General features: G+C 45.5%; 1 protein-coding gene across 18 annotated transcripts in view; it reads left to right on the top strand.

Moving 5' to 3' along the window:
- Positions 1–21,273, top strand: part of TCF7L2 (transcription factor 7 like 2) — a 188,976-nt gene that overhangs the window by 59,192 nt on the left and 108,511 nt on the right. For 17 of the 18 annotated variants that reach the window (XM_069460783.1, XM_069460782.1, XM_069460784.1 and 14 more), the window contains one exon: positions 13,952–14,053. The exons of the other annotated variant lie outside the window; for it this stretch is intronic. In XM_069460783.1, the coding sequence (XP_069316884.1) occupies positions 13,952–14,053 (102 nt within the window). The remainder of the gene's footprint in view (positions 1–13,951; positions 14,054–21,273) is intronic. 18 annotated transcript variants of the gene reach the window in all.

A 21,273-nucleotide genomic window follows, 5' to 3' on the forward strand; every position in this document is an offset into this window, starting at 1 on the left:
GAGCCAGTTGGAGGGAGAGATGTAGTGACTTAGAGCACCAGGTCTGCAGCTGAGCGTCCGAATACCTGGGAGGGAGCCCAAATGGCGACAGAAAAATTCCACTTAACCAGAAAGCTGGGGAAATGAGTGACCAGGGTGTGGGGGTGGGAGCGCCGTCTGGAGGGGTGAGGCTGGTTAACTAGGAATGTTTTGGGTCACTTTGCTTTACTTAGTCTGAAGTGTTCATTTCCCTTGAAACATTGGTTAATACATGTATCTGGGGATTTACTTTTTGGATGATTTAAAATTTTGCAATATCTCAAGGGGTTTTGCCCTGATGATACAGATTATATTAATAGCAATGTGATAGCTAATAATATAATAGCTAGCATTTACTAAGTACTTACCATACGCCAGGCACAGTGCCAAGCATTTGATCCTTACAGGAACTCCGAGGGATGGCTGTTTGCATTCCCATTTTACACACGAGGAAACCAGTGCTCAGAGAGGTGAGATAATTCGCCCCAGCTCACCCACCTTAGATGGCCCAACTCTTGGATGTCAGCACTTTGCATGTATTAGGCACTCAGTAAATATTTTCGGTGAATGAATGGAATTAAGGAGCTTAGGTTTGAACTCAGGTCTGAGCTGGCTTTGAGTCCTCACAGTTAACACAGAGGGGGCTCAGTGGCACAAAGGAAAAGGAGCAGGAGACGTTTTGGGGGCAAGGACAGGGCTCCTGGGGTATTTTCCCCGGCACATACGCATTAAGGGCATAGTGTGAACTGTTATTCAAGAGAACCTGCTGGATGCGTGTTCTGTGCCGCTCTCCGCTGGTGGCCTGTGCAATTTGCCTTGTGTCCCCGTGACTGCAGAGTGAGTTGGGCTGAACTCCTGAAGACCTTTTGGTGGGATGACTGTGTAGTCACCTGCACCTGAGCAGGGACTGAGTTTGACGTGCCATTTTCTCCAGCAGTGAGACCTCATTAAATTGGCTTCCCCTCATTTGGGCATTTGGGAAAAGTTAGACAGCTGGAGTTGGATTCTCAAGGATGAATTTCAGATTGCACCCCTTTTCAGGGTACACACAGAGAAGAAGAGGGATATATTTAAAATATGTGAATGAATGATTCCTGACTCCACCATATGCACGCGGGCGATAATGGCGGACCGTCATCACCTGGGCTGTGAATCTAGTGTCTGCCCGGCAGCCTCCGTGCTGGCTGACTGTGTCAGTGACACAAACCACTTACTGCGTTGTGTAACTTACTGCATTTAGTCACACAAATCGCTTGCCTCTCCTTTCTCCCTTTTTACTCCCTGGGATGAGGTTGTGTGCTCACGAACATAAACCCCGTAAGCTTCTATCTCGTACATCCCGGGGCCTAGTGTGTAGCAGATAGAGAGCTATGCACTGACTCACCCTGTGGGGAAGGACAGCCTGCGTCCCTTATTCACAATCTTGGCACCCGAATTGTTTCACATTTTTCTTTTTGATTTTGGAGTGTGTGCATATACATAATGAGATATCTTGAGATGGATGGGACCTGAGTCTAAACAGGAGATTCATTTGTGTTTCATATACACCTCATACACATAGCCTGAAGGAAATGTTATATGTTATCTTTAAAATAATTTTGTATATGAAACGAAGTTTTGACTGTCACCTGTCACGTGAGGTCAGGTGTGGAAGGTTCCACTTCTGATGTCATGTCGGCCTCAACAAGTTTTAGATGTTGAAGCATTTTGGACTTTGGGGCTGGGGATGCTCAGCCTGTACTGTTACTGTCCCCGTGGTACTATCCTCATGGTACAGGCACGGATCTGGAGGCGCGGAGACGTGGAGACGTGAAACCTTTTGTCCAAGACCCTGGAAGCTTCAAGCCACAGGTCCTGGATTTAAACCCAGGCATTCTCGCTCCTGAGTCTGCTCTTAACCAGTCTGCTGTACCGTCTGGGCCAGAATTAATGATATTTTACGTTTATTTTTAACCAACCTGTTGCTGCTTCTTTTTTTCTAGAGGCAGGTTCTTGCTCTGTCACCCAGACTGGAGTGCAGTGGCATGATCACAGCTCACTGCAGCCTTCAACTCCTGGCCTCACGCCATCCTCCCACCTGGGCCTCCCAAAGCATTAGGATTATAGGGGTCAGCCACCATGTCGAGCCCAAACCTGCTTCTTCAAGAACCTTCTGCCAGCTGACTCTACAGTGAGGAGGGCAGGTGGTGATCTCTGTGCAGTTAGCTCAGGCTGGAAGAGAGAGCCCCGGAGCTGGGTCACCTGGGTAAAGAGACACAACTTAGTTCTCACCCTTAGCTGCCCAGCCCTTTGTGGGGATCAAGGCCTCTTTGGCCTGCGTCATCCTTTCTCCATCAAGTCCAGCCATCTTTCCACATCTTTCTGCTGCCCTTGAAAAATTGAGACCTGAAATTCGTTCTAAATCCCTGGGAAGCTCTAGAAGTGGAGATGGCCAGGTTCTGTGGTCAGGGCTGGTTGGGATTACAAATAAACTGAAGCCTGGGAAACTTTCTTGCTATTAATAGTGCAGACCTTTGGGGGAGGGAATACCCAAACTTGATGCTGTTGGAATTGATTTTGCTTGTCCCGATGACATACTAATGAGCTAAGTGGTTAGCTTCAGATCCTTGCTGCTCCTTCCCAAGCCAAGTCCTTTTAAAGACTAAAACCACAAAAGCAAAGAACAAGTTGGTTTAGAGAGGCACGGTGGCCCGTCAGGAGACGGGCGGGTGGTCAGTTCCGGCCTGCAAATGAGAAAACGCAGGCGGTGCTGGCTCTGCAATGAGTTGGTTGTGTCGACTCCTTCCATTTCTCCAACTGGTTATGTCTTTTTTTTTTTTCCCCTGAAGCAGGAATTTGATTTGGTGTCTGGGTTTTGATGGGGGTATTTATGTTTCATCAGTGTCTTTTGGTTCTTTCAGACTTCTGTCCTTGCCTGTCATGTGTCAGAGAGTGTGCTGTCAACCATTCTCTCTCTCCAGGGAGAAAGTCTCGCTTAAAACAGCCCTGAGATCCTTATCTGCTCAAATCACCCACTTTGATTATAATATCCATTGTTCTGCTCTTTGCTTCTTGGCATATACTAGTCAGTCTATGTATACAATTAAAAAAACAAAGCAGCCCTCTATGTCCGAAGCGCCCGGAATATCCCAGGGTTTCAGAGGAGACTTTGGAAGTGGACAGAACTGTATTTCCTTCCCCAAATGAGGTTATTGTGCTCGAAATATCTCCGAGTAGTTTATTAAAGGAAACCGCAGGCTGGGGTGAGAGAGGCAGTTTCTCCTGCCTGCAGCCCTTCCAGGCCACGCGTGGCCGTCCAGATCCCCGAATGCGGCCCCTCGACCGAATCCAAACTTCACGGAACAGATCCCTTTATTAAAAGGATTTGTTCTATAAAATTTGGATTCAGTCGAAAGTCCACACTCAAGGATCCAGAAGGCCACATGTGGCCCCCAAGGCGGCAGGTTCCCCACCCCATTAAACCCACTCCCCAAATGGTAGGCCATCCCTGGGGGGCCACCGTGGTTCTCTGGGATGGTCCGGAGCCTGCGCAGCCAGCCTGGCTATGCCGTTGCCACCCGACCTCACTCGCTCGTCCCTCTGGAACGTGAGGAAGGAATTTGGGGTGTGGACTTCCTTGAGTGAGTCTGCAGTCAGATGAAAAGTGTGTGGGCAAAGGGAACTATTGTGTGAGGCTTCTCCGGACAGAAAGCCTGCCTTCATCTTTTACTGTGCCTAATGGACAATTGAGACATTCAGCTTGTGTCTGAAAGGAAAGTGGGCCGGGATGGTCTAGCAGACCTCCCAGACGAAGGCTTGCAGGAGAAGCAAATAGAGACAAGGATTACCCCCACAGGGGGAACGACTGGGGCAGAGTCCTGGGAGAGAATGTTTATTTCCTTGCTCTCTAGGAGGGATTTGGAAAGAGCCATAATCCTGGGTTAGGAGTAATTTGTTACAGCAAGATGATACTTGAGTGGCAGGCCGCTTCTGGCTGAGGCAGCAAGACTTGTGTGCAAGGGGGGTCGTGGGTCAGCCTCACGTAAATCTTCACCGTGGCTTCGGGGTTTGTTCCTCCCCAGGCAAAATTAACCAGACGTGCTGTTGACCTTTCGGCTTCCTGGGTGTAGCGTTACGAAGCATCGCCACATGCTTGTCACAGCTAGAATTTGACAATAAAAATTTGGACAGGGAGACCTTGCTGGAGCGGCCGACCTCTTTCAAATGTGACAAGAGGGGGGAAAAATGCAGCACGGGTCACAGTTTCACTGGGAGTGGGAGGACATGAGCCCAGCCTGTCCTGCGTTTGGTTCCAGAGTAGACAGACTAAAGCAAGTTGATGCATTGTTGCTCTTTGGCTGCCAAGGCTCACGTTGTCTTTTGTTGCTGGGGAATGGGGGGAAGAAATATGGAATGAGGGGGAGCACCTAATTAGAAGACTCCGAACCTTGAGAGCTCCCAGCCAGGGAGAAAGGAAGGAATTTTTAAAATTCTTGATTTTAATCTCTGCTGCAATCTGATGATTCATGCATTTCACAGGGTCACCTGGACCCTGTTACTGGCTGGCTTTGTACCTCTCAAAGGTCATCTGTTGGCTTCATCTCTAATTTCCATGGTAGACCTAAAATTTCTGGCTTTTAAAATCCCCTGTGTAGTGAGAGGAAGAAATAGCACATCTTAACGACCTTAGACCTTATATAATTCTTTTCCTTTACTTTGTTTATGTGGTTGAGGTTGAAAAACTGGTGTGGAATTTCATGCCCAGTTTTTAGGTGGGGAAACTGAGGTGCAGAACAGTCTTGTCTTGCTGAGGACACAGGGTAGTAGAGTGGTATGGGACTGGGGTTTCTGAATTGCCTGTGGTTTTGTTGATGCAACTGCTCTGCTGTTTAATTTTGTCCTTACGCCTTGAAACACTTAGCACACACTTCAACCCCTCTTTCCCATGTTTGCCCATCAGCACCTTCCACCCAAGGTGTGCTGTGCTCTCTTTTGTCTTTCATGAGGCCTTGGAGTTTCCATGCCTTTGTTACTGTCTCTCCCCAAGATCCAACACCACCCAAAATCACATTTGGAAATGCTTGTTTTCCAAGAAGCTTTGGAGAGTATGATTTTGTACAGAAAAGGTTCTCATGCTTTTTGTTCATGCTTTAGTGGTAGAGTATGTGGATATGTGACTCTGTGTTTTCCCATCCTATCTTGTCTCTTAAATTAGCGGCCCCCAACCTTTTTGGCACCAGGATCTGGTTTCATGGAAGACAGTTTTTCCATGGACCAGGGTGGGAGGAAGGGGTAGAGCTCAGGCGGTGATGTGAGCGATGGGGAGCGATGGGGAGCCTGTCGCTCACCTCCTGCTTGTGGCCCTGGTTCCTCAGTTTCATGAAAGACAGTTTTTCCATGGATGGGGGATTGCGGTGGGGGTGGGAGGCGTGTATCCTAACAGGCCACTGACAGGTACTGGACGGTGGCCCAGGCGTTGGGAATCACAGTCTTAAATGAATGTGATCACCATCAAAGATGGTGCCTACGTCTTTTTGTAATTCATTTTAAATTGAGATATAACCCACATACCATAAAATGTACCCATTTTCAGTGTACAATCAGTGGTTTTTAGTATATTCCCAAGGTTGTGCAAACATCACCACTATTTCCAGAATATTTTCATAGCTCCGAAAAGAAACCTCCTACCCCTAGCAGTCGCTGTGCACTCCTTCCCCCCCAGCTTCTGGCAATCTCTGATTTACTCTCTGTCTCTGGATTTGCCTGTTGTGGATATTGCATATAAAAGGCATCATACAATAGGTGACCTTTTTGTCTTTTTTAAGTCAGCAGAGTGTTTTCATGGATCATCCATGTTGTTGTAGCATGTGTCAATGCTTCCTTCGTCTGTATCCATCTTATGGATGCACCATGTTTTATTTATCCAGCCATCAGTGGAGACTTGGTGCCTTCTTACCCCAGAATGTTTCATGCTCAGCGCCCAGAGAAACCCACGTGTCCCCCAGCTCTGCTCCATTCTGGCGGTTTTGCTGGTCTCCAGCTGCCTGTGTCTACCTCAGCATGTTGTAGAGACACAGGCGGCAACTGGAACCTTCCAATTAACTGGACTGTGCTTGGTCTTTTTATAAGAGGCAGTAATAGAAAACGTGCTGACCACAAGGTTGATTTTAAAATGAAAGATTGTAAATGTTTTTCTGCCTAGAGGTGGATGGTCTCTGGCCTGCCTCTTACGCATTCATTATTTGCTAGTCACCAGCTGGGGGGCCCTGGGGAAGGAGCTTGCCTTGCTCTATCTGGAGGCTAAAGACTGGGTGACCTGTTAGAGCAAGATGGGAAGAGGAGGGCTCCTCTTTTCGAATTCTTCCAGTGGCTTCATGTCCTTTGACCCCTGGCTTAGGGATTTGGGTGCTTGTGGCAGAGCTGACATCTGCTCGGTATCCACAGCCCTTTGGGTGGGACTCAGTCTTGGAGCTGCCTGGAGATGTTGAGATGGCTTGTCCTGGGCTGCCTGTGAGCCTGTGTCCCAGGCTGGCTTCCCACTGGCCTCCTGCCTTGGAGGCTGCACTGTTGCACCTTCTTCACTCTCCCAGGGGGATTGCTCTCCTGCCTGGGCGCCCCTTGCCCGTCTACTCGGTCTCCTGGGAGTTCATGCATCGCCAGCGGGAAGGCTCAGCAGAGTGCAGGTGGCGGAGTTCCGGCCTGGAAATCCCACAGCCCTGCCTGCATTCTGCTTTGGAACCCTCATAACCACGTATGACTAAGTCACTTAATTTTCTCCGCCTCACTTTCTTTTGTTCTAAGATGGATTTGGAGATTACTGGCTTTGACCCTCTAAAAAGGATGTAGTGACAATCAATTTAGAGGTTTAAAAGAGCCTTTGAGGAAGTAAGGTGCAATCTGCAGATACGCTGTCGGCTCATTGTAGCTCCGATGGTTGATGCTAATGACCGATCATCACAACTGCCCGGCGAGTTGGGAAAAAGCTCAGGACAAAGTCCCTCTGAAAGCCAGTGAGGTTTGGGTACCGTGGGACAATGTCATCATCTTTAATTAAATCATTGTCACGTATTTCTACCTACCTTCTTTGTGTTTGTTCCTGCACCGCTGATTACCTTATTGTCCCATTGGCTGTATCTTAGATGACTTTTCTGGGCCTCAGAATGTCTCGTCTACACCTGACACAGAGCATATGCTTGCTAGTAAGTGCTGCAGGAGCCCATGTGTTGGAGTAGAAGGGGATTTTTAGATCACGCCCCCCAGATTCCTACTTTAGACTTAGACCCAGAGTGGGAAAGAGGTTGCCTAGTGAAGAAGTGAAGTGACTTGCCCAGTTAGTGGCAGAGCTGGGCCTGGAAAACAAGTTTCCAGACTCTTCCCCTCCACTGTGCTTTTCCAAGGAATACACAGATGTAATCTGAATAGTGACTTTTGGGGGAGGGTGGAAGGAAGGCCTGGGCCCCAGCCTAAGGGCCCCATTTGGGCCTGGTGAAATTCTATCCAGATGGCACATCCGTGAGCTGCCGTACCACAGCCTCCCTGCAGAACCTCGGACCTGGCAAATGCAAAAATAGCTCACGTGCAGGGCTGTGGCAGGCTTGGCAGGGTGAAGAAATGGTGAATCCCAAATTTTGGTTATTGGGATTTTTGTTTGTTAGTTATTTGCTTGTTTTGCTTTGTTTTCCCATCCTACCAGTGGCCTCAGTAGCTATTGTAGAAAAATCTCCTTAGGGGAAAATAATTCAGTGTTTGTCTGTGGACCTGGGAGGGGGAGATGATCGCTGTAGGAGAAGGATTGCTCATTACCTGCAGGACACTGTGAGATGTTCCCTCAGCTGTGTACTTTGAGACCCTGGTCTCTGGTTGGTGTTCAGGCAAGAATGCCTGACAGTTGATAGGAAAACCCAGAAAGGTGAAGGGGAGTTACAAGGTAAGTCAGGATGAAGTAGAAGCACACTCTGTCTCCTCTAGACACTTTGGTCTAGAGCCCTGTGCACTTGACTGCCAGCCACCCTTGTGACCTCAGGCAAACTGGGTCTTGCTGTACAGGCCTTCACTTCTTCCTTGCTGACGTGTTAGTTCCACCTTTCTGCCTTTATTTTGTAGGGTTATTGTGAATGTAGTCTTGAACACTAAAATATTCTCTAAATATGAAATGATACTATTAATATTAGGGTCCTTTAGATTATTATGATTAAAAATGTTTAGAGAAAAAGGTTAACTGTAAGGATTTCATTTAAAACCTTAAACAGCCATCCCATAGAGATGAGGATAGGGCTGTTAAATTGTTTCACCCTGGTGCCTTGGTGTCCCACTGTACTCCCCACATACTCCTTTTATGTGAGAAATGGGACAGTGATTTTAAGGGAAAATTTCTCAGTTCACACTATGTTGGTTCTGTTTTTTTTTTTTTTTTAAGTCAACCCTAAGTTCTTAGTGAATTTTTTCTAGGGCTTTATTCCTTCTCCAAGGTCAGGGTCTACCCAGCCTTCTGAGATCTTTACTTTTCTTTTCCTGCATAACTATGGTACGTACTGGTTTATGTTAAAGCCTAACAACCAGAAATCACGCATTCCTGTACGGGCAGGGTAGGCACAGCCACCTTGAAGGGAAGGAAGACCAATGACTTTGGACACGATGGGCTGTGGCTGGCTGTACCCTCAGTTTTGGATGTACAGGCCGAGTATGGACTTTCCATTTGATCAGAAACACAGTATGTACAATGTTCTGGCACTAGCGAATCAGGAAGACTTGACAGTGGGAATTCATCATGAGGATGCTGTCCAATTAATTTGGTTTCTTACAAAATGAATTTTCCTAGGAAAAAACATCTCTTGTCAGAGATAGCTTGGGTGGAAAGGCTGTGTTTTTGTTGTTGTTGTTTTGTCCTTTAGTAAACTGAGAGTGTGCTGTCCCTGGTTGATAGGCTTACTATGGGACCTAGTTTTCTGGAAGAGACTGGTTTCATGTCCATTGAATGGTCTGTCCAGGCCCCACGGTGCCCCTCTTCCCCCACTGGACTCTGTGTCCTCCTTCCAGCCCTGTGGCTGAGCCGTCTCTTGGTGGCAGGCGGAGTTGGCACAACGTGGCTTCATCCTAGCTTTGTTACATGTGAAAGGTGTAGTTGGAAAGCTCTGGAGAGAGGGGTGTCTGCACCTAGATAGTTGATTCCAATACACCCGCAACGCTTCACCCAAGACCTGAGGAAGTTCTGCCTGGGATCTGGTGACATGTGACACATCCCCAGTGCCTCCCGGGAAGTGGGTGAGAACTTCTGAACGCATGAACCTTTTCCAGTCAGAATTGCTCTGGGATTTTTAAAACTTCCATTTTGGAAAGGAGGGGTAGTTATTTTGGTGAGATTGTGGTCTCGTGGTTAGACCTTGTGACTGGGCGCCTTGGCCAAAGGGCTCGAGTTCTTTTCCAAGCTTTTCCCCCAAAACCGGAGTTTGCCAGTGACGATTCAATCCAAAATGTTGCTTTTGGGCCGCTGAACACGCTTTGCCTACATGGTTGTGTTTGGCTGTCTGGATTGAAGGCCCAGCGAGGGAAGGCACCCATCTGACATGGTTCCGCAGGCCTTCACACGTCCGTGCCCCGAGCCAGGGGACGGCATCGTATAGCCCACGGGCCAGCACCGACTCGCCACCTCTCCCGTATGGCCAATGAGCTAAGAATGACTTTTATTATTTTTAAATGGTTGAAAAAAATCAAGAGAATAGTATTTTCTCACATAGGAAAATTATATGAAATTCAGATTCTGGTATTCATAAATAAGATTTTATTGGAACACAGCCGTTGACATAAGACATACATGTGTTGCCCGTGGCTGCTTTCGAGCTGTGACAGCAGAGTTGAGGAGTTATGACAGAGATGGTACGGGCCGCAAAGCCTAAGATATTTGCTATCTGGCGCTTTACAGAAAGTTTGCCAACTCTGCCCTGGACAAATAAAGGGACAGACTCCACTTGTCTGTCCATCTGTGGAACGGAGTGATTGACGGGAAGCTCCGGGAAGTGGCGCTGGCATTTGATCAAGGATGTGAAGTTTCCTGGCAACTTTGTCCTCGTCATCGTCATCATCCTCATTGTCCTTTGAGTTCTCTTGTTTGTTTAGAAAAGAAATTTGTACAAAGCCCTCCGTAGCTGCCATGAGGCGGCAGGTTCTCTGGGCAGCCTCTTCCCCATCCTTGCTACTGGTGGTAGAGTCACGAGAATGAAGGTCCCTTCCTGGGAGCAAGCTCTGTCACGGGGGCTTCGGAAGGTGCTACTTGCAGCTGAAGCTATTTCCTGAAGGAGGCTTCTGACATGGAAGACCCTTCCCATTTACCTTGTGGGAGAGAAGAAATTAGAGATGCTTATTACCTTTTTCTTTGTGCAGGCAATTTAACTGTCTTTTCAGCTGCTTTGATTCCTTTCAGGCCATTGGGGTTGTATATATTTCAGGACTTTGCTCACAGGTCTGAAGCTTAACTTAAGCTCCCTGAGACATATCATAAAATACAGTTTGGGGGGAAAACCCTAATGGGCCACGATCAGAACATCATTATTCAACAAAGGATGAAATGCTTAAGCCAAGATGGCCTCATTTTATTTATTTATTTATTTATTTATTTTAAAAAAAGAAATGGAAGTTGAGCTGACTCCATTCCAGCAATTTTCAATGCAGGAATTCCCACAGCCCCATTTGATTGCCGTTTGTTGAAAAGCTTAATGTTTTTGTAGGCAATTCATAATTTCCACGTTGAGCAGCCTAAGAGGAAGAGAGCTGGAGCCCACTGTTGTTTTTATAGCGGGATGGTGGGAACTTTTTTCTTCCCCAAAAGGATATAAAACTGCAGTTGAACTGTTGGGAAAACGTGGCTCAGCGTTCCAACCCTTTTGTAAATCTGAAATGCCCCCCTCCTTCAGGTCTTCCTTTAGGACCCAACAGAATAGAATTTCCTGCTGCTTAATGTCTCCAGGAAGGAAAAGATTTTCCTCTAGGCTGTAATAGACCTAATTTCCTTTTTCTTACTTTTATTTATTTATTTTCCCTATTAATAAGGACCAATTGTGGAAGATGAAGGAACCTGGGAAACCCATCACTTTTGGAGGAGGTTAATAGCTTCCTTTAAAAAAATCCTGCCATATTACTCCTGGCCTTTGTGGAGGGGAAAAAAAAGAAAAAATCCTAACATAATACTTATTCCCCCAAAAGGCACCTCATCAGCCTGAATGCCAGTTAAGATTCAAGGGACGGGCTTGGATTTGTGGGTACCCAGCCGTTCTGTGGCATCAAGTTGCATTGAGAAGGAGAGTTTGGGGCTGTCACTGCGGAGTCCCTGCAAGTCGGCAGGAACAGGACTGTCTTCCTCCGCCATCTGGATTCGGTTAGCTCTCTCTGGGCAGTGGGGCCGAGTCTCATTTCCTCCAACCAGTAATGTTATATAGGCAGTGATCCTGGGCTGCTCTAACATAATTGAAAATTATGTGTATTGTAGGCTCAGAGCGCTGAAATGTAGGCTCATAAAAATATGTGGTGCAGGTAGCCTATGGAGATTGGATGTGGCACACAATGAAGCTTTTATGTAAAGTAAGAATTATAAGTCTCCACGTTAGTATTGCATCATGGGTATGACAGTTCTTGGGTGGGGTCCTCAGGGCAGGTCTGTCACCTTAGGCAAAGCCTAAATTTCCTACTTCTATGGAGCTGGTATTTGGATGTAATCAAATCAGTTTTGCAGGTGGCCAAAGATGAAAACTTATCCAGTAATTCACCCCACCCCCCTGAGGATAGCATGGGGGTGTAGGGCGATGTCAACTGGGCTTGGCGTTTTTGTTCACGGGTTTCCATGAGATGGCGAGGTGAGCGTTGGCGGGTGTCCATTTTGGTTGGCCTCAAGGAAATGACTCTATTGAGTGGTTTTGACCAATGCAGCCCATATATTTATGTGGCAAGTGAGAATGGGAAGGAGTCGGGGTGAGACAGGGCAGCCTAGATTTCCATGGCCCTTTGGCTCAGGTTACAGGGCTGAGAGAGACCTTGGAAACATTTATTTTGGTGGTTCTCAACTTGGGATGATTTCGTCCCCAAAGAAGGTATTTGGAAGTGGTTTGATTGTAAGGATGCCTGGGGGTTGCCTGTTGGTATTTACTGTCTGCGTGCCTGGCATCCTAGAAGTCCTTCAGCATCCGGGGCAGACCCCCCATCCACACCCCATCACAGATAGGACAACTCCTCAACGTACAGGTAAAAAACCAGAGATCCACTGAAGCAAAGGGATTCGATGCAAGGTCTTGTGGTGAGCTACCGACAGAGTCAGACTAGCAACCAGCTTGCTCACAACAGGAGGCTTCTAGGGAAAAGCGCTGACATTGTAGAAGGTGCACCTACCTTGTGTAGATCTAGGATGGAAAAGCGACTGTGCACTTTGGCGGGTAGCTCACGGGCTAGGATCTTTCAGCTTCAGGTATAACAGAGTTTGGTTTTAATTTAATTTGTCGTATCTTCGGGGAACCTGTGGACGGGCTTTGTGGATGGCTTTGGCCCCTCTGTCTCTCATGGGATTTGTGCAAACTCTTCTTTCTGGACTGCCCTTTGTGGTCCTTTTTCTTTCTATTGAAATCTTTCTGACTTATAAGACTTAACTCTGTGCAGCCTTTCGCAGTCTTCTCAGACATTCTGTCTTCTGTCTTGGCACTCCCTGGGCATGAGTCCTGGAGTCTCTGTCACAGTGTTACCGTATCCTCTCCTGACTTACCTGTGCGTGTGTTGGCGCCTTCATGCCTGCAAAAGCTCCCTGAAGACGGACACCTTTGTATCTCTCTAACGCTTAGCAAGAAGCCTGTGCACAAGCAAGCTGTACTTCGTGTTCATTGGGTAAAATTTTTTGTAGATTTAATATTAAAAACTAGCCATTTATTTTGCTTGGAGTCTCTGCAATGATCAAGATGGCTTCTTATTTATCCTCCAAGCTTTAACTGATACATTAATCACTTGGCCTTAACTGTTACATTAGTCACTTGGCCTTGGGAGATGCAGAGGCTGGTATTGATGTCCATGTAAGCATTTAAGTTCTGTTTGCTTGTTTGAAGTTTTCCTGGGTGAAACTGTTGCAGTGTTACCAGCAAAAGTCAAGTGTCTGGGAGTTGCTTATACATGTGCTGAGTATCTCTGGCTGGGCAAGCCACCTCACCCCAGTTTCCCTCACCTGCAAAACAGGGAGTTAGATCAATTGATTGTCCAAATCTCTCTGAAAGCTAAAGTAGCTCCCTTATGCCATGTGTTCATTTCCTGCCTCAGAGAAAGGTGGGGACAGACATAATTGGCTTATACCTTTATTTTTATATGTGGTAAACATGTGCATATTTCAGAATTTCTCTCGTCTTTTGAGATGAGTGTATACGTTACGTTGTGCCTTGGAATTCTGCTGGGAAGTATTTTTATTATATAAGCTTTTGGGTTAGATGAGGAATCCTGTGCTCACCTTACTCAAGTGGTTTCTGCTACCTAAAGGACAGTTGCACATACGTACTCAGCTTTCCTTAAAGTGAAGGATGATGGCATTTGAAAAATGAAGGTCATGAAAGAGCAAGTTTGGAATTGATGGTCTCCTAGGATACTTCTGGCTTGAGATTTATGTTTACTTTCTTCCTTCCAATAGCTCTGTGTTCTGTCCTCTACCCCCGCACCTCTTTTCCCCCTCTGAATAAGGTATTATAGTATTAATGAAATCATTTTACCTTAAGTAGTTGCTAACATTAATGTTCTGTATATGCACTTATTGAACTAGAGCTCTAAGGAAGAGCCTGCTGGTATTGCATGCTTTTTTTCTTTGGTTATTGTTACTGTTATTTGCATGCTATGATGTATTTCAGTTTCTGACCCACGTAACAGTTATTTCTTGGGCTGGCGGTTTGGCATTTATTTTCTGCATTCACTGTTTTCCATTTCCATTTTTGTTTCCTCCTTCCAGTATCTCCAGATGAAATGGCCACTGCTTGATGTCCAGGCAGGGAGCCTCCAGAGTAGACAAGCCCTCAAGGATGCCCGGTCCCCATCGCCAGCACACATCGTCGTAAGTACCTCCCCAAGGACGCTTGCTTCCTTTATTGGGGGTGATGAAGAAGATGTTCTTGGTGATAACAGGCCTTGTTTGTCAGTTTTTCTTTCTTAGAAAAATTTTTTTGGGAATATTCTTGGATATGGTTCATATTTATAAAGTACTCGCTTTCTGCTATCGGACCTTAGCGATTGTAACCTGCCTGGAGGTTTTCCGAATCATCCCTCCCTGTGTTGAGTCTAGCCTTGCAGGCTGCAGTTACTAGGAAACGATCACCATGGTTTGGGGGAGACTAGTGGTACCAAAGCAATTTCAAAAATATGATTAGGAAAGGTGAGATAGGAGGAAATTAGAAAACTCTAAAGGGGAGTTCCGGATTTGGGAATTTCCAGTCTCTTTGCAAAGTAACACGTACAGTAATGTTAGAAAAATTTCACCTGGGCTGGCTGATTATAAATCCAGAGCAGTAATGAACTTAGAAAGGCTAAAATTAAATTTAATCTGTATAGCTATGGCTTTGAAGGCATATAGGTTTGATAAAGAAAACATTGTTTTTAGTACTAAGAGACTACAACATAAAGTATGTGTCTACATATATTATTAATGCACGTTCTTAGGGTTTTGTAGGCTCTGAAAGTGGAGTTTATAAATTAACCTCTTGAGAAGATAGCTCAGCCTGATTAGAATATTCCCTTCTATATATTTATATCATGAGCTGGACTTCAAACTTTTGAAATAATTAATGAACGACATATTTTTTATAACGAATCTGTAACAAGTAGAATTATGCAAAGCATGAAACAATCATTTACTTTTTATTTAAGTATTATAAAATATTAGCAATGAATATATTTTGCCTCTATATTATAATTTCTAAAAATTGCAAAATAATTTTCTTAGGTAGGAAAATCTTAAGATGCATCATGTCATTTTGGGCCAACTGCCTCCTTATTTTGTAGCTTGCTGTAATTGAGTATATATTATTTAATGAGTTGTGCCTCTGTTGTATGTGTGTGTATATATCACAAAATCATTTATTTCTGTAAAGCCACATTTTGAATCGTTTTGAAAATGTCTTCTCATGGTATAAATTGAACGTGTAGAAAGAAGGTTGACATTTGCTAGAAGCTTCCTCGTTCCTCCAACCCTGCAATAAAATGGATGCTCATAATTACGTATGCTCCTATAATGTCACGATTTCAGGGCCAGAAGTGACCTTAAGTCGTCTAGGCCCAGTCTGCTCTCAGAAAAGGAAACTGAGGCCCAGAGATGCCTTAAGTGAATTGCCCAGTGTCACACGCTGCGTAGTGGCCAGAGTGAGGCCTGGATCCAGTCCTCTGCTCCCCTTCCCGGGCCTTGTGGCATATTCTCTCCTGTGGGAGGTAAAAGCAACTTTCCAGGGCTGGTTCTGTTTTGCTTACCATAAATCGGGTCATTGTTGGGGACAGTGGCCTAGGTGTAAAGAGCTTGCTGGCTTGGGGTTCTGAGGGAGGTTTCTCCTAAAGTGAATGGCACATTAAAAAAAAAAAAAAAAGTCTTAACAACATACAAAGATTTTTAAAAAAGTGTGACAGTTCTAGAGACCTAAAGGGTAAGTCGAGGAAGCCAATCCATTTCACTCTTCTGCCTCCCTGAGTTTCCCAGTGTGGGTCCAGGCTATGAAATTTATTTCTCTGCTTTTGGAAATGCCAGATGGGAATTTTGCACTTTTTTTTTTTTTTTTTTGCTACAGAGAAAGGACATTCCAATCTCTTTGAATTGTTTTCTCTCTTCAAGTGCGGAGAGAAGATGTGGCTCCCAGGAGTGGTTCCGAGTGGACACAGCCCCTTAGGCTCATGGCATGGGGTCCGTGGGCCCCGTGCCAGTGAGTGTTGCTCCCACGCAAGAGTGAGGATTTGTCCATGTAGACAAGAGGCAGTGACCCCCCCCCGCCAATATCCCACAAGAACAGTTGCCACAACGTGGGCCCTAAGTACCTTATTTTCTTGTGTAGAGATTAACGATCTGGAGGAGGTGGCAGAACATTTTTTCCAGAGCCTGTGTGGATTTTGGCGAGGGGAGCCGCGAGGGGACTTAGGTTCCTTTTTCCTCTGCTGTGTAAAGCAGGCGTGTTTACCATAGCAACCACTTTGAAGCACATACACTACCTTTTAGATGAAGACCTTTGTCCAGTGGAGCCACAGCTGGCAACTGTCATATGATCTTCTTGTGCTTTCCGCTGTGCTCTTGGGGACTTGGGGATGGCCACTGCCCAGAGGTTGTGGACTGGTGGAGGAAGGTGGATTCTGGGAGCTGGAAGGAGAGAAAAGCCATGAGCTTGGACTAAAGGAAGCCACATTTGTGAAATGCTTACTGCTTGTTGTGAATGGTGACTTTGGTTATATGAGTCAACCCTGTAGTTGTGCATTTCTGTGTTCTTCACCTGACACCAGCAGGTGAGAACGAGGATGTTCCGGGCAGGGGGAGATAGTAGAGGGAGATGGGAAAGTAGGGTAGAAGAAAGAGGGGTGTGGACCTCTTCCTCCGTCTGGTCACCTGTAGTGTTTAGGATTGAGGATCCATGCACCTTGGGACTGCAAATTTATGATCACCTTTTCACTGAACGGAGGGCGGTGTGTCAACCAAAACCGACCCTACCTTGGCAGGCACAGTTTGTCTGTATTTATAAATGGAGCATTCTGAGTTCTGGCTGATACATATTCAGATCTTTGTACAGTTTGACATTGGCCAGAGGGTCTGGTTCGTGTTTAGATTCTCTGATGAATGATACTATAACTTTTCTCCAGACAGTTGGGGCTCTTTCTCACACTTTGTTTTTCACTCTTTTAAGTAAAATGTTGTCACATCAGTGTTTCATCAGACATGTTTCAAAATAATTGTCTAAGGATTGCTTCCTAATTTCTCTGAAATTTGGATTTATTGTAACTTCGGGGCCAAGCTATTTCATAATTATTTCTAATGTTTCACTTTGAAAATAAAGAAGTATTCCATGTTTATTAGTAATCATTAGAGACAACACTATCACAGATTGCTAAAACAATAACTTTCTACAATACCCATTTGGGGCAGAATCTTCATTTGGGAATTTAAAGCATTTTATCGGACTGTTTTAATCTGATTGGATTTTTTTTTATGTGGTTTGTGGGTTACCATGTTAGAAAAAATGGGTGTGTAGACTGAATGTTCTTAACAAGTAGAGTTCAAGTTATCAAATAAGATTTAAATTAGGAAATAAACCCCATAAATTTTAGTTCCTGTAGCTGGTACATCTTGTTTGTTATAAACCAGTAACTCCTAATCTGTGTTCAGAGGAGACAGGGACTCATTCCTGAGGGATGATGTTTTGAGTGATTGGCCAAATAATGGGAATTTAGATCAGGAATTACCCTCTCTCTTATTTTCTCCCCCACACCCCCCACAAATCCAGTGGCTTCTTAATGACTTCAACACAGTAGCCACAAGTTCCAAGCCTCCGCCTTGCCCTCAGCCTCCCCAATCTCATTTTTTAATTCACATAACTAGCTCTTTTTCTTTCTCAGTGGAGTTTTGAAATTTATATTTTTACTTCTTTGCTCCTTTTTTCCTCTTACAAAATGAGTGCCAAGCAGCTGAGTTGTGCTGAGTGGTGGTGTTTGAGTCAGTCTTGGCCGGTGAGCTGTGGGGTGTTAGCCGCTCCCTGGATAGCACCCCCGGTGTCTTTGCTGTGCAAAGACTTTCATTTAGCTTCCTTTGTACCCAGCAAAAAAAAGATTCTGTACCCAAAATGGTGGTATTTTGGTATAGTATGTATCTTGCAAAACGGCAAAAGGCTTCAAAAGTTCCTACAATTTTATCTTGGGGGTTTCCTTTTGAAGTCGATGTGGAATTTTACCTTGGGGTGGATTTCTAGTGCTTCTTGGTCTTGTGTGTTTTGTTGTGTGGGATAAGAAAGCAGACTGAATCCCGAGGAACAAAGCCTGCCAGACTGTGCTGGTGTACTTTTCTTGTTGTTACTGCTTAAATGCTGGAAGAGAGCGAAAACTCTTGTGGAATAATGCACGGTGGGTAGAGCTTCAGAGAGGGTCTCTGCTGTCCGCGCTGAGTATTTGCAAGCAAGTTCAGAGGGCGTGAGAACCTTTGCTTTTGTTTCTGAAGAATTTGGGGAAACTGACTCATAGTTAATAATAATGATAAAAAAAAGACTAGCTGTGGGTTATTAAACACATGTGATGTTTTGATGGGTTATTTGACCTGGGTGGTATGTTCCCTGCCCCACTGGTGTTTGCTGGGACGTGGTCTGTGCTAGGAGGCTGCTACATGCTGAGGACCAGCAAACCATGGTAGCCCTCCCTGCCTGTGTGGGAGGCTCTGTGCCAGGTGCCATCAGGAGTACGGGACCCGTGAGGGTGTGGCCAGGGAGACCTGATTGCCACCGAGAAGTTGGTGGGGATTATGGGGCCAGACAGCTCCAGGAGGAAATGGCATTAAAAATGAAATTTGAAGGACGGAATGGACTTGGCCAGGTGAAGGCATGGGAGAAGGGCTGGAGAACAGGCAGGAGGAAGAACATAAATGAAGATCCTAAAGGAGAGAGAGCTGGGCTTTGAGAGAGGCAGAAAGTCAGCGGGATGGCTAGCGGCCGGGCAGGGCGCAGGAGCGTGGCCTGGGGTGTAGGGTGTGGTGAGGTCTGGGATGTAGTCCTGACCACTGGGGATTGTCCAGGGGTCTGGCTGTTACCATGGGGGCTTGTGTTAGACTGCTGGCCGTGGGGATGGTGAAAGTGGACAGATTTGGAGGGCACATCAGCAGAACTTGCTGGTGGATTAGATGTCGGCCTTGAAGGACAAGGGAGGGTCAGAGGTAGGTAGATGGATGTCAGAGAAGGAACAGGTTTGGGGTGGAAGAATTGTCTTTTTGGAGAGATCGTGTTCACCACTGATTTGATTATTGATTCATTCATTGACTTGTAGATATTTCATGTGGGAAAAAGCATTCCAGACACAGAGGGAGAGTGGAGTCAACAATGAATGATAATAGTAATAGCTAAGAAGGCCGTAATGTTTCCTGCGTGCCAGGCGTTGTTCTAGGTGCTTACAGATGTGTCATCCCTGTTGTTCCCAGGAGGAGGTAGGCCCAGGGACATTCACTCTTTGCCCAGTTGTGCAGTCAGGTGTGACACAGGGCAGCCTGGCTGTGGAGTGCGCTAGGAGAGAGACCACTAAACGTCTCTGAGCGCACAGTTTGTGATGTCCCCAGAGTGGCCAGTGGCAGCCTCCAGCCCCAGCTGGGCACAGAGGGCATGGCTAGAAGAGGCCTCCTGGCTTCCCTGGAGCGCGGGACACGCGTAGGGTTGGCTGGAGATTGGTTTTGGGGTCAGCACTGTGGCTGCTGCAAAGGGCTCATCCACACGAGTGGGGACGGGGCAGTGAGCTCTGGGTAATGTCGCAGTGTGGACCTGTACTCATCTCTAAGAGCCTTTCCCTGTGGATCGCCTCTACTTCCTTTACGCCACGTGTAGTCTCTTTGTTGTTATTTATTTATTTTATCCATCTATCTGTGACTCAGCCAGACTTTCTAGAATACTTGGTACATGTTCCCTAGCAGCAGCTGAGTCAGAACTTTCCCATTTCACAGACAGGGCCACGGTAAGGGTGTCTAATTTGTCTAAGGATATAACATGAGCCCGTGAGCACTGCAAAAATATTATTTTTATAAGGAGCTCTCTGAGGACCTAATATGAAGGACCAGGCAACCAGGCCATCTTCCTGGGGGGAGGAAGTGGTAGGTGGGATCAGTCGTGCTTTGAAGGGAGTGAGTGTTGCAAACCCCAGAGTGTACACGGGGCCGTAATACAGCCTGTGCTCAAAAGGCCTACGCTTCCTTGTCTTCTAGAAACTCCATGGTGAAGAGTTCTGGAGTTCTTGAGCTTTGGGTTCATGGTGTGGCAGGTGAACACCGTGGTGAGAGAATATATTCCATCAGGAAGGATTATGTGACCTTAGTTATAGCCCTGCTCAGATTAGAATCACAAAAATTTTCAGGGCCTTAAAATCACATGCATCTTACCAACTCCCTTCTGTTGTTTCTCGCCGTTTGGTACCTGTCTGTTTTCCATGTTGTTCTTGAACCCTTGAACACTTTCAGAGATGGGGGATCTGGTTCCTTGATGTAGACTATTTCTTTTTGGTACAATATGGGACTCTAAGAGTGAGCAGAAATCACTTCCCTTGAAATACTCCTTGATTTGTGTTTTACTGTTTAATTCTGCATATGCTTCAGGTTACACGTCTTAAACATCTGAAGGTAACTATTGTACATCCTTCCCCCCATCTTCTTTTCAGAATTATCCTCAATTGTAATTCAAATCTTCAATGACTGATATCTTAAACTATTAAATAGTTAAGGATGGGAATTGCTAATTTTTGATTAAAAATTCGACCTCTAAAGTTGGTGAAATTAATTTTTGAACACAGCTTTTCTCATTCACAAACTTTATGTTCGTTGTAGACAGTTTGGCAAATAGCCCATAATCTCACCACTTGGAGATTACTTTATGAATAATTTGGTGTATTTCCTTCTAGGTTTTTTCCTCTGAGTGTATGAATACTTATATTTGTTTTTAACATACTTGAGTTCATAGTAGTGCTCACTGTTTCCAGCTTTGTATTTATTTAAAATGAAAATCGCCATTGTTAATAAGTACAAGTACTTCCCCATGTCATTAAAATTCTTAAGGATTTTTAATCACCGCATAACGCTCCATAATATGATTCTACCCCAGTTTACTGAATCAATGTAATATTGTTGGGCCTTTAGAGTGTCTCCTTTTGTTTCCTCTATTCTGAATAATCCTGTGATGGTCATCTTTGTGCATAAATCTTTGTACCTCCCCCTTGCCCCATACCGTTTTTAGTATTTTCTTGGGATAGATCCCTAGGGTGAAAGGTAAGTAAAAGAGATCAAAAGTGTTGAAAAATTTCTTGGTATATAGCCACAGATTGTTTTCCTGAAGGATCTCAACTTTTATAACTATTGGCAGTATGTGAGAGACTTACCGTGATCAGAATGATTTTTAATGTCTCTGGCAAATTTAACGAAAGAAGTTCAGGCTTCGCTGGAGAGATGTGCCCTTAACTCCACCTTACGCCAGAACAGAGACCAGCCCATCGAGTCCGCCTCCCCAAAGCCATCCACCTTCAAGGCAGGCAAACAAAATGGTCGTTTCTTAAATGATAAGTAGGTTTTAAAGTCAGCTG

Source organism: Eulemur rufifrons, chromosome 28, assembly GCF_041146395.1.
Source record: "Eulemur rufifrons isolate Redbay chromosome 28, OSU_ERuf_1, whole genome shotgun sequence".
NCBI classification, from domain to species: Eukaryota; Metazoa; Chordata; class Mammalia; order Primates; family Lemuridae; genus Eulemur; species Eulemur rufifrons.